The 11,699-nt window shown below is 43.5% G+C and overlaps 1 protein-coding gene across 1 annotated transcript; it reads left to right on the forward strand.

Annotated features, from left to right (window-relative positions):
• Positions 1–12: 12 nt before the first annotated feature.
• Positions 13–11,690, forward strand: thbs4a (thrombospondin 4a). The gene is made up of 25 exons (XM_071899764.2): positions 13–47; positions 663–769; positions 2,304–2,390; positions 3,339–3,536; positions 3,695–3,942; positions 4,159–4,261; positions 4,382–4,479; positions 4,899–4,950; positions 5,104–5,303; positions 5,783–5,920; positions 6,060–6,140; positions 6,238–6,390; positions 6,673–6,777; positions 6,882–6,989; positions 7,153–7,312; positions 8,509–8,627; positions 8,708–8,760; positions 8,847–8,931; positions 9,030–9,126; positions 9,266–9,444; positions 9,606–9,654; positions 9,830–10,026; positions 10,141–10,313; positions 10,879–11,018; positions 11,189–11,690. The coding sequence occupies exons 3-25, from the start codon at positions 2,309–2,311 to the stop codon at positions 11,236–11,238; spliced, it is 2,868 nt and encodes a 955-aa protein (XP_071755865.2). The 5' UTR covers positions 13–47; positions 663–769; positions 2,304–2,308; the 3' UTR covers positions 11,239–11,690.
• Positions 11,691–11,699: the final 9 nt, after the last annotated feature.

An 11,699-nucleotide genomic window follows, 5' to 3' on the forward strand; every position in this document is an offset into this window, starting at 1 on the left:
GGAGTGGGTGACGTCACGAGGAACCTGTCATATCAGAGACTGAAAGGGTAAAAAAAATGTTAAAATGTTGTAGGCTATCTTCTGTGTAGCACTGCGTCGAGTAACTGCGGTCACACGCCTTTACTATTACAAAGAAAGAAGGCAAATGTTCGATAAATCCTTTGCTTTTAATCGATGTAATTAAATAAGTTAACGTTATTTTTTTTGACAAACAGTGTAGTTCTTCAACACCAGCGTTAGCTAAACAACCTGGTTGCTGAGCAACACATCAGTGCCCGGTGTGTTTTTGGTCAATGCTATAATACTGAATTGACTGTGCCAAGACCAGAAGACCAGAACTATCGGTCTCATTAAGTCATTTTCTCTCACTGAGTCTAAGTTGGTAGGGTTCAGGTTCATACACGTTTTAAACAAGCAGTAGACAACCTGTCTTGGAAATGCTACTACCCTGTAAATAAAAGGAAACATGCCCTTATGTGCAGATGATAAGCATTAACTTATGTAGCAGGGAAATAATAAATAAGACTTTATATATTTTTTATTTATCAAGTAGGCCTATTAATTGCCATTTTTGTGGCATGGTGGGGCATTGCATTTATTTCCAGCAACAGTTTTATATGTTCCTCTGATATTTACAATGTGAATGTGACTAATCTGTCCAGTCTGTCCAGGGGCTGGCGGTAAGATTGCTGAAGAGTGCCAGGTGTTTGGGTCAGAGGCTGGACAGCCAGACACAAACGGATTCACAGTGATAATGCACTGAGGGATGGTAAATGTCTCTCTTTGGCTTGGGCCGGTGGCTGAGATTTTGCAATGTTCTTGTGGTTAGTAGAGGAAGCTCTAAGACGAGTACCAGACATCCAATATGAAATGGTTCCAGGGTTAAAAACTGTCCCACGTCTGGACCTCCCTCTTCCTCTTCTCCTCTCTCAACTATATACACTCCAACAGATGGAATGAAATTTAAAAAAGGTTTGCAGAGGCATGTAATTTAAGTTAAAATAAATAGAATTAAAATTAAAAACATCTGACACATATTCTAACAATTGTAGTAACTTATTGAAGATGGTCTAGGACTAGATCTAATCCATGTCCATGAAACTGTTTTTTCTCAAACTTATGTTTGAGGGGGGGAAAAATAGACAGCTGGAATCAGGTTTTCCTCTCTTCAGCTCAATCCATCTGAGATGTGAGTTTTTAGATCTGCCTGAAGATAAGATAGACAAACTAATATAGAGCACCATGTAAATTTTGGCTATATTCTATGAGTTTCCAAAATACATTGACTCATAAACAAAAGGACTTGTGGACAAAAAGCTTTTTCTTGACCCATCAGAACCATGTGCAGGTTTTTCAAATATTTACATCCGTGACAAATATATAGCAAAATTCTATACACACGGGCCACACTCAGGACACTTCAGCTGAATAACTTCACTGTTTATTTACATGTTCAAGATGAGTAACAGAAAAAAACAGACAGACGTTTCGGCTCTGCTGCCTTCTTCAGTGGCTGTGTCTCAAACCAGAGATTACATACCATCAGCATACACTACCTGTAGCCAGTTAACTTCAATTACCAGTCACATCTCTCATACATCAAGCTGGGCCCTGGTTAAACGTCTGACTGTTTTTTCTGTTACTCATCTTGAACATGTAAATAAACAGTGAAGTTACTCAACTGAAGTGTCCTGAGAGCCCATGTGTATAGAATTAGTATTCCCTCTAGTGGGCACATTGTCTATTAAGCAAATATATAGCAAAAACATTTACAGGTTCAAAATATATTTAAAACTTGCATTTAGCTCTTATATATGTTGTTGACAGAGCTGTGACATTCAGTTTGAGAATAAAATAATATCTCTAATACCTTGTTTTTGGTTTTCAATGTGGGGCTATCCCTTTGTTTACATTAAGATTATAGATTGTAGTAGCACTTATACATCACTTCTACTTCTACTCCCTGAACCAGTATTACACCCATCACTGTAATGCTTCATTTAATCAAACTACAGTAGCAAGGGAACACTCCCCCTCCCCCTACTTATTAAAATACTCTCTGCACCGTGCCACTCTTGCTACTAGGACACTCCCCTCTGCTTTAAAAGCCTTGCCTTTGGCCACAAAATCATCTCACCTCAGCTGGGATTTTGCTTCAACATCTGGATGTTCAGGCTGACCATCATCCACATGTATTAAGATAGGTGCTTAGTTTCATTGATCCTCAACAGGAAATTTAGTTCTTCTTTCAGGAACAGTGGCTATTCTGCAAAGTTTCTTCTGAACTGTGTCCCTTTCTGAAGCTCTGATGACGGGTCTGTGGGCCGGAGCGGCGGTCCTGTCTCTGCTGCTGAACCAGCTGGCTCTTACTGTCACAGCACAGGGTATCGGTAAGTCAGTTTGTAACTGTCAGTTTTAGTAACTGTCTTTTCAGCTTACTTACTCCGTACCAATCTGTCATCTGGTCCTACAATTTCTCATCTGCAGTGAGATGCATATAATTTGGATCAGGGTAATTCTCTTGATTTAGTTGACATTATGTTGGATCAACTACGGCTTTTTTGTGGCAAGAAGATTCTGTCTTGCAGGATCTAATAACAGGCTGACCCAAATACGACTGGTCTCTGATGGTAAAATGACACTAATTGTCCCTGGAGAAAGTGCATGTGTAATAATTTGATTTGCCTGGAATCTACACGTACATTTTTCCGCACAATGTCATGTCACTTTGTATTACCCCTGAATTCAGATCATGGCTGTGTGTGTGTGTGTGTGTGCACGTGCAGGCATGTGCATGTATGTGTGTGTGTGTAATGGCTGCAGTGAGGCAGTGGGTTTGTTCCAATGGAAAGAGTTTACTGCTGCTTCTTTCTGCAACTCCAGTCTGCCACTCTATAAAACACAGCAGGACACACACACACACACACACACACACACATATCCACATCCACAGATGCACTCTAGCACATAATAAAGCACTATGATACACTGACTCAGCAGTACCAATCCACTGTGTATTGCCAGCCATTAAGGCACAAACTCACAAAACTCCCCATTAACAGACAAAACGCAGCACCACTTACAATGTACTAGATCGAATACTTTCAGTTGGTTTGCTGGACATTTTCTGAACTCCAGTACATTCATGTTGTGCTGTATCAACTGACCATTATGTGTTCTGCTGTCTGTGTTCATCTTTGTAAAGACTAGAGACACGTTTGCACCCCCAGCCTCAGTATCGGATCGAGTGTGAATTTATTTTGTCACAATAAATGGTGAACAGGCAGCTACAGCAACAGTAAGCAGGTTTTTTAACCATCCTCTCCTGTGGGTTCCAGTCTATGACCTGCTGGTGTCTCCAGACTGCCTGCCAGACTTGCTCCAGGGAAGCCTGAAGAACAAAGGGCGAGATGAGGCTTTCCTCCTCTCCTCCTTCAGGCTCCACAACAAGGCCTCCACCTCTCTCTACAGTGTCATCAACCCCAGAGACAACGCCAAGTACCTGGAGTTCAGCGTGCAGGCCAAACTTAACAAGGGTGATGCATACTACTGAAACATATCATTCAGACAGTATCTCTGACAACTACTGAAACACACTATAATATATCAGCTATCTGTTCAAAATAATGCATCCTGAATTCCTCATTCTCTCTGTCTCTGACTATCTCTCTGTTTCTCCCCCGCTGTCCTCTAGTCACTTTACGTTACCAGAAGACTGATGGCAGGTTTGCCACAGCCAGTTTTAACCACGCCCCCCTGGCGGACGGCAGAGAGCACCATGTGATGCTGCACGCCAGCGGGCTTCAGCGCGGTCCGCCTCGCCTCAACATCTATGTGGACTGCAGACTGGCGCACACTTTGGATGATCTGCCCTCTGCGTTCGGGTCACTCCCACCTGGCCCTAACAAAGTGGCACTTAGGACCCTGCAGCCAACTGGACAGGTGAATGAGAGCTTTACAGCAACCTTTTGGGGTGAAAGAGGACTTATATACATATATTACCAGCTAGATAGAAACACAGTATAGGAAGGCCTGAACCTTTCCAACTTACAACATAGGTGCAATAGTGCAATAACTTGATAAAGACTATATGCCAAAACCATTTAGTCATTCAAATTCATTCTCTTCATTTCTTCCTTCCCTCTATTTCTCCCTCAGGATGAGCTGACAGACTTGAAGCTGGTGATAGAGGATACTATAGACAATGTGGCCACTCTCCAGGACTGCAGCCTGCAGCAGGCTGAATCTGTGCAGCTCCTGGGTGAGAGCGGAACGCAGCTGCCTGACTGTCACTCTGATATCCGCTCACATACTAATCTAAAACATACGATCATAATAACTTGAGCCTGTGGGGTTTTTGAACTGGGTCTGTTTCCTCCAGGTGTCCAGGGAGGCACGACAGCACAGGACAAGGACAAGGCCTCCATACTGGAGATGAAGAAGATGCTATCTGAGATGAAGGAGCTACTCAACCAGCAGGTAGCCTGCTCTCTGTCCCAATCCGCTATGTGCCACACAGTTATCTCCTGGTGAAAACATAAAACACACAAGCCCAAATATGTACAGTACAGATGTGAAGAGGACTGTAACAGTGTAGTGAAAATTTGCAGCTGAGGTGTGAAGTTAATTTATCACGATAATAGAACGTTTGCTTCTTTTCATTAATTAGATACAGATCACTAAGGAACACATTAAAATGATTTTCTCAAGTGTTGCAAACAGTGACAACGTGTGATATTGCACAGGATACTGTGCCTGAACTTGCCTCTTGAAAAAAAGTTTAATTTAGTTATTCTAGCTTAAATGTCACTGTAGTATATTTACATCTAAGGATACAATAAGTTTCATCCTGTCTGACAATGTTTACATTGCATAAACTCTGTCTCTTTCTGGTAAAGATCAAGGAGACCACTTCTCTGAGGAATACCATCTCAGAGTGTCTTGCCTGTGGTAAGCAACACCTGAACTCTGATCAGATCTTTCATTTAATTTCGAAACTACTGGCAATGAGATGATTCAGCTAATAAAATGTGTTTGGATATGTGTGTGTGTGTCCAGGCCTTCAGGGCAGTCCAACCAACACAGGTCCAGGTACAGATGCAGGTTTGGGTCCAGGAACAGGTCCAGGAACAGGTCCAGGTACAGGAGGGTACCCCCTGCTGCCTCAGCCTCAGATTCAGTGCAGACCTGGGACCTGTTTCAGGCAGAACATGTGTATCCCTACAGAGACTGGGGGTTTCCAGTGTGCCCCCTGTCCCGATGGATACACAGGAGATGGGGTGCGCTGTGACGATGTAGATGAGGTACGTTTTCATGTTTCTTTGTGTGCATCTCTGCATTTCTGTGTGACTTTATATGTATGTGAATCCACCGAGCAAAAGTAGAACTTTCCCTCACAAAAAAGTCACATGTGAAAACCCATATGTGAATTGGATATGTTGGTTGTCATATGTGAACATGTGAAATTTTCCATATCTCATGTGAAAATGGCATTTTTACCTATGAGCAGTCTCTTTGCATGTGAAATTAAGTTTTCACATGTGAGACAAACATTGTCATAAGTAATAGCAGGTCAAAACATCTGAAAAAATGGGGGAAAAAAAGGATTTTCACCTATGAACTGAACACATGATGTCAGAATACAATGTGAAAAAAAAATTGTTCACATATGAAAACCAACATGGGTCCAAATGTGCCTTGAATTCACATGTTGGTTTTCACATGTGACTGTTTTGTGTAAATCCAACCCTCTGCACCGTCTCTTCTGTTTTGTGTGTTTCAGTGCCAGTTTAGGCCCTGCTTCCCTGGGGTGCGGTGTGTGAACACGGCTCCTGGGTTTCGCTGTGAGCGGTGCCCTCTGGGATACACCGGACCAGAGATCAGTGGAGTGGGAGTGGCCTATGCTCAGTCACACAGACAGGTAACACAATCACATTAATATGAGAAAAACTGACATTATTTTGATTCGGAAACCACTTTTGACTGAAAAATCAACATAGATAATTATTTTTACGTATGTACAACAGTAATCCGGTCTCTTCAATGCATTCCCCCCTCAGGTGTGCGATGATATAGATGAGTGTCTGGGACCGCCTGATAACGGAGGCTGCACCGCCAACTCTAACTGCCACAACACTGTAGTAAGAGCACCGGAATCGCTGCAGCTACTGTTACTGTCACACTATCCTGTACCAGAGGGTCCCGGTTTAAAGTCTGACTCTGTGTTGTCCTCACCAGGGCTCCTTCCGCTGTGGGGAGTGTAAGAGCGGCTTCACTGGAGACCAGGTGAGAGGCTGCCAAGGTCAGAGGCTGTGCGGCAACGGTCAGCCCAACCCCTGTGACGCCAACGCAGAGTGCATCGTGGAGAGAGACGGCAGCATTAGCTGTGTGGTAAGAACGCACACCAGCAAATAGTGACGTCTTATTCAACTGCATGCTCCTAAATTCTGTGTGTGAATCAGTCTACAATTTAGTCTTTAGTCTTGTTTATTTATATAGCCCTTTATCACAGTCAAGTCTCATACCATCATATACATGTCATATACCATATATCATATATTAGATCATATACATCATATACCACCTTTTACAATTGTGCTGTATGGCAGATTACATGTATTTTATGTCTGACCAGACCTGATGTAAGTCATGCCTCCTCTTTGTGTGTGTCAGTGTGGTGTAGGTTGGGCAGGCAATGGTTATGTGTGCGGAAGGGACACAGATATTGATGCATATCCTGACACCGCCCTCAGGTGCAGAGACAACAGCTGTAACAAGGTATTCATGTCTACCTCCCCACTCTCTGTCTCGCTGAACTCATCTTACGATAAACGAGATTACGGCTGTGTGTGTTTTCGTAACGTGTCCTGTGTTGTTTCCAGGACAACTGTGTGTTTGTGCCTAACTCTGGCCAAGAGGACGCCGACAGGGACGGGATGGGCGATGCCTGTGACGACGATGCAGACAGTGACGGCATTATTAACATCGAGGTGCGTCACTTACTGCCACAGGTCCTGCATGCATTCAACTCTACTGACTCCTGTCACAGACTTCCTCCACCTAGCCTTGATAACCGTGCTCAACCTTTACGTATTAAGAATGGGAGTTTAACTCTCTCCTTGAGCCCATGTTAATCCCATTTGTCTGTCCCAGGACAACTGCTGGTTGGTTCGTAATGTGGACCAGAGGAACAGCGATAAGGATCTCCATGGTGACGCCTGTGACAACTGCAGAACGGTAGAAAACCCCACGCAGATTGATACTGACTTGGATGGGCTGGGAGATGAATGTGATGACGACATGGATGGAGACGGTAAGTGTGTGTGTTTGTGTGTGTGTGTGTGTGTGTGTGTTTGTGTGTGGCTACCATAGCATAGGGTTAAATCCTTCCTACAACTGAAATGGCAATTAGGTGTATTGAGATGCAAGCGGTCTCAGGAGAAGATATCAAGAGTCAGGTTAATGTTTATGAGCCAAATACTTGTAGTAATTGCATAGTTTTATGCTTATATAAATGACTGTAATTAGGTGGACAAAGTGCAACAACTGTCATTTTTGTAACATGGTTTAACCCAGTGGCTGAACAAGGTTGGGTGGTCATTAGTGTGAGAGATGTAGTAGCTTGACCATTAGTGCTTTTATTGCATCAATTTGAGGTAATAAATTTAGGGACATGTTGTGAAACCAAATGGCCGATAATGGTGTTAAAGACTACCGTGACTGTGAAGGTCATCCAAGCCACAGACCGTCTGGACCCGTCTGTCTAGACAACTATACAACCCTCCTGCTCTTTTTGTTTTTCGTTGTTTTCACTGGACAGTTTGAGCCACAGCAGTGCTTTATCTGTTTAAAACATCCTCCTGGCCTATTTTTTTTCCAGTCCACATCCTCTACCAGTTAGATCATTGCTTTTCAGGGGAAACAGGAGTTTTGCTCAGCCCAAGCCTCATAAAAAAAAACCTTTTAAACCACAGTAGAAAATACGTGTTAAATGTTAAAATGTTCCAAGTACACTCAGATGATTTGCTTGGAATCGTAAGTGTTGTTTCACGAATTTTTCTCACATACGCAATTGTTAGATTGTCCTTTAAGAACACTCCTCATTTGTTCCACTGGAAAAAAACAGTTTAAATGTCTTGTGTGTGTGTGTGTGTGTACATGTGTGTGTCTATGTGTGTTTAGACTGTGTTTGGTGACCCCTGTTCGTTCACTTGGCCGGACTCCAACCTCTTGATCATTTGGTTATGTCTTTAACTCTAAAGCTGGATCGCTAAGCGCTTGGTCATGTCTGTCTCCACTCTAAAAACATTTTTCCATTGCGAGCCTCCGCCAGGCGTTGACTGGAAACTATCTCACCTTCGTCTTAAACAAACACTGCCACCTGGTGACACATTTAACAGACTGACTCCAGAGAAATAGGCTGGGCTTCGTCATGCCTTTTTTGTTTTACCGTCAACTGCTTTTACACATGGCACAGACATTAAGGTTCTGAAGTGTTTATATCCTCAGGCTTGAAGAATATCCTTGACAACTGCCAGCGAGTCCCAAACCCAGACCAGAAAGACAGAGACAACGATGGGGTGGGAGACGCCTGCGACAGCTGTCCTGATATGGTCAACCCTAACCAGGTAACAACAACTAACCAAATCCAAAAAGATTCATCTGCAATCATAACTCCTTCCAACGGTGTCTGTTTCTCCACCTGCAGTTTGATTCAGATGATGACCTAATAGGAGACACTTGTGACGACAACATAGACAGGTAGAGCCCTCTGTAATGACCTGCGGTGAGAACGTTTGTATAAAATTGTGGTGTTTGCTTTACCTGCCCTCCCTCCTCTTCGTCAGTGATGGAGACGGCCACCAGAACACAAAGGATAACTGTCCCACAGTCATCAACTCCTCTCAGCTGGACACCGACAAGGACGGAAAGGTTTCGAACTCTCCGCCTCTTCCTTAATCCTTCATGTTTTTGTCTGTAATGGCTGCTGGATTCTAGCTGGATTCACATGTTTCACTTGATCTTGGTAGGGAGATGAATGTGATGATGACGACGACAATGATGGCATTCTGGACGATGCAGACAACTGCAGACTAGTTGTCAACCCAGACCAAAGGGATGAAGATAGTTAGTATTATTCCCTATATTATGTGTGTGTTTGTGTGTGTGTGTGTGTGTGTGTGTGTGTGTGTACAGTGTGCATGTGCTCACCCATTTATGTATAACCACTGCGGCGTGCTTCCTTAGCTGTGTGTTTGTGTTTCAGATGACGGTGTCGGAGATGCGTGCGCTGGCGACTTCGACGATGACAAGGTCATTGACCGGATAGACAACTGCCCAGAGAACGCTGAGGTCACCCTGACCGACTTCAGAGCCTATCAGACTGTGGTGCTGGACCCCGAGGGCGACGCTCAGATAGACCCCAACTGGGTCGTCCTCAACCAGGTGACCAATGACATTCTCAGCTTGTCTACGGATTAGGTAGCAGAGGATGCTTTGGTAATATTTTACATTGTAGCTTTCTAAAATATGAAAATCACTTTGCATCTGTCTGTGATGATGTTGACTATGTTGTATAGTGTCCTAACTCTCTTTTGTCCCTTCAGGGCATGGAGATAGTTCAGACCATGAACTCTGACCCCGGCCTCGCTGTAGGTATGTACAGAATGACGCTCTCATTTCACCCTGTTAAAACAGTGAGCCAACTGTGTGTAATTGTAGCCCAGATGAAAGTTTAACAGCTGGTTGCACACCCATAACTCATTTTATTCAGTGTCTTTCTCTGATCAGTGCCGCTGTGCGTTCCCTCTCCACCTTCTCATATCTGCAGGCTACACAGCGTTCAGCGGCGTTGACTTTGAGGGGACGTTCCACGTGAACACGGTGACGGACGATGACTACGCCGGCTTCATCTTCGGCTACCAGGACTCCTCCTCCTTCTACGTGGTGATGTGGAAACAGACCGAACAAACCTACTGGCAGGCCGTTCCCTTCAGAGCCGTCGCCGAGCCTGGAATACAGCTCAAGGTGTGGTTAAAGTGTGTGTGTGTCTGTTCTGTGTTTGCTGTACAACACAATACCCCCATCTTGTCATCAACAGCTCTTTTCTCTCTCTTATCCTGTGTGGCTGTTCTCCTGCAGGCAGTGAAGTCTAAGACGGGTCCAGGTGAGTACCTGAGGAACTCCCTGTGGCACACAGGAGACACCACAGACCAGGTCCGTCTGCTGTGGAAGGATCCCAGGAACGTTGGCTGGAAGGACAAGGTCTCCTACCGCTGGTACCTCCAGCACAGACCGCAGGTTGGATACATCAGGTACAGACACACACACACACACACACACACACACACGCAGTGGTGGAAAGAGTATGAAAACATCCTGCTCAAGTAGAAGTACTGGAATTTTTCTTGAGTAGAAGTAAAATTGCCAGTGTAAACATCTAGTTAAGTAAAAATAGAAAGTAGCTCATTTAAAATGTACTGAGAGTAAAAGTTACTGAGTTACTTTTTAGAAAAGTGAAAATTGTTTCATCTTTTTGATGTAATTCTAAAATGACAAGAGGACAGAGTTCAAATGGCTCCACAATTGGCTAATTTATGTTGGTCCAGTTTCTGATGCTTGTGGAGAGCCACAAAATTTGTACTCTGTAATGGCTGTGATTTAAAATGTAGCTAAGTACAATACTTCAGTAAAAATGTACTTAAGTACAAGCAAAATTACTGACTTTTAAAAAATACAAGTACACAAAAAAGCTACTCAATCACAGTAGCTGGTGTAAATGTAATGAGTTATTTCTACCCTTGCACACATGCGCACACAAACACTCAGACATACACACACATGCCAAATAACTAACGTGTTTCAATGTGTGTGGACCAGGGCTCGCTTCTACGAGGGCTCCACCCTGGTGGCAGACTCTGGGGTGACAATTGACACCAGTATGAGGGGAGGGAGACTGGGCGTGTTCTGCTTCTCTCAGGAAAACATCATCTGGTCCAATCTGAAGTACCGCTGCAATGGTGAGTGTCAACCAACCACATAATGATTACTGATTACTATCAATTTGACAGGTCCAAAGCATGACAACATGCTGCAATGCTTATGAATTACTTTCTCTGTTTAATTAAGGTAATGTCTGAACTACAGAGATTAGGTTTCTGAGTTTCTCTCTCTTTTCTCATTCCCATAGACACTATTCCTGCTGACTACCAGGAGTTCAGCACCCAGAACACTGACTGAAGTCATCTTTCATGGAGTGAAGCTATAAATAAGGGGAGAGGGAGCAAGGGAAGCAGAGTGATCAATAAAGGAAAGGAGGGGATAAGCTCTGCTGAAAGCATGGATAAGAGGAGCAGAGCAGCAAAACGGAGAGAGGAGAGGTAGAGGTCACAAGTTAAAGGAAGATAGATGAAAGTGGGAGGAAAGTACTGAGGAATAACTTGAAGGAGAAAACAGATTTTGGTAAAAGGCTTGTATTTTATCATTATTGTGTGGATAGTCACAGCAAAGCAGGGTCTTGGGAAAGCATAACTTTGGGCATTATATACTACTCCAGTACATTGTATACATGTGTACAACTTCATCATCAGGTTCTGTGTGTGTCTATGCAACTTCATTGGCAATTTTTTTCTGCCTTTTTTATGAAGACTATTACACGTGTAATGTTATTTTTGAATAAACGTGTAATAATAAAATCGTGA

This window comes from Centroberyx gerrardi, chromosome 8, assembly GCF_048128805.1.
Source record: "Centroberyx gerrardi isolate f3 chromosome 8, fCenGer3.hap1.cur.20231027, whole genome shotgun sequence".
In the NCBI taxonomy this organism is placed as follows: Eukaryota; Metazoa; Chordata; class Actinopteri; order Beryciformes; family Berycidae; genus Centroberyx; species Centroberyx gerrardi.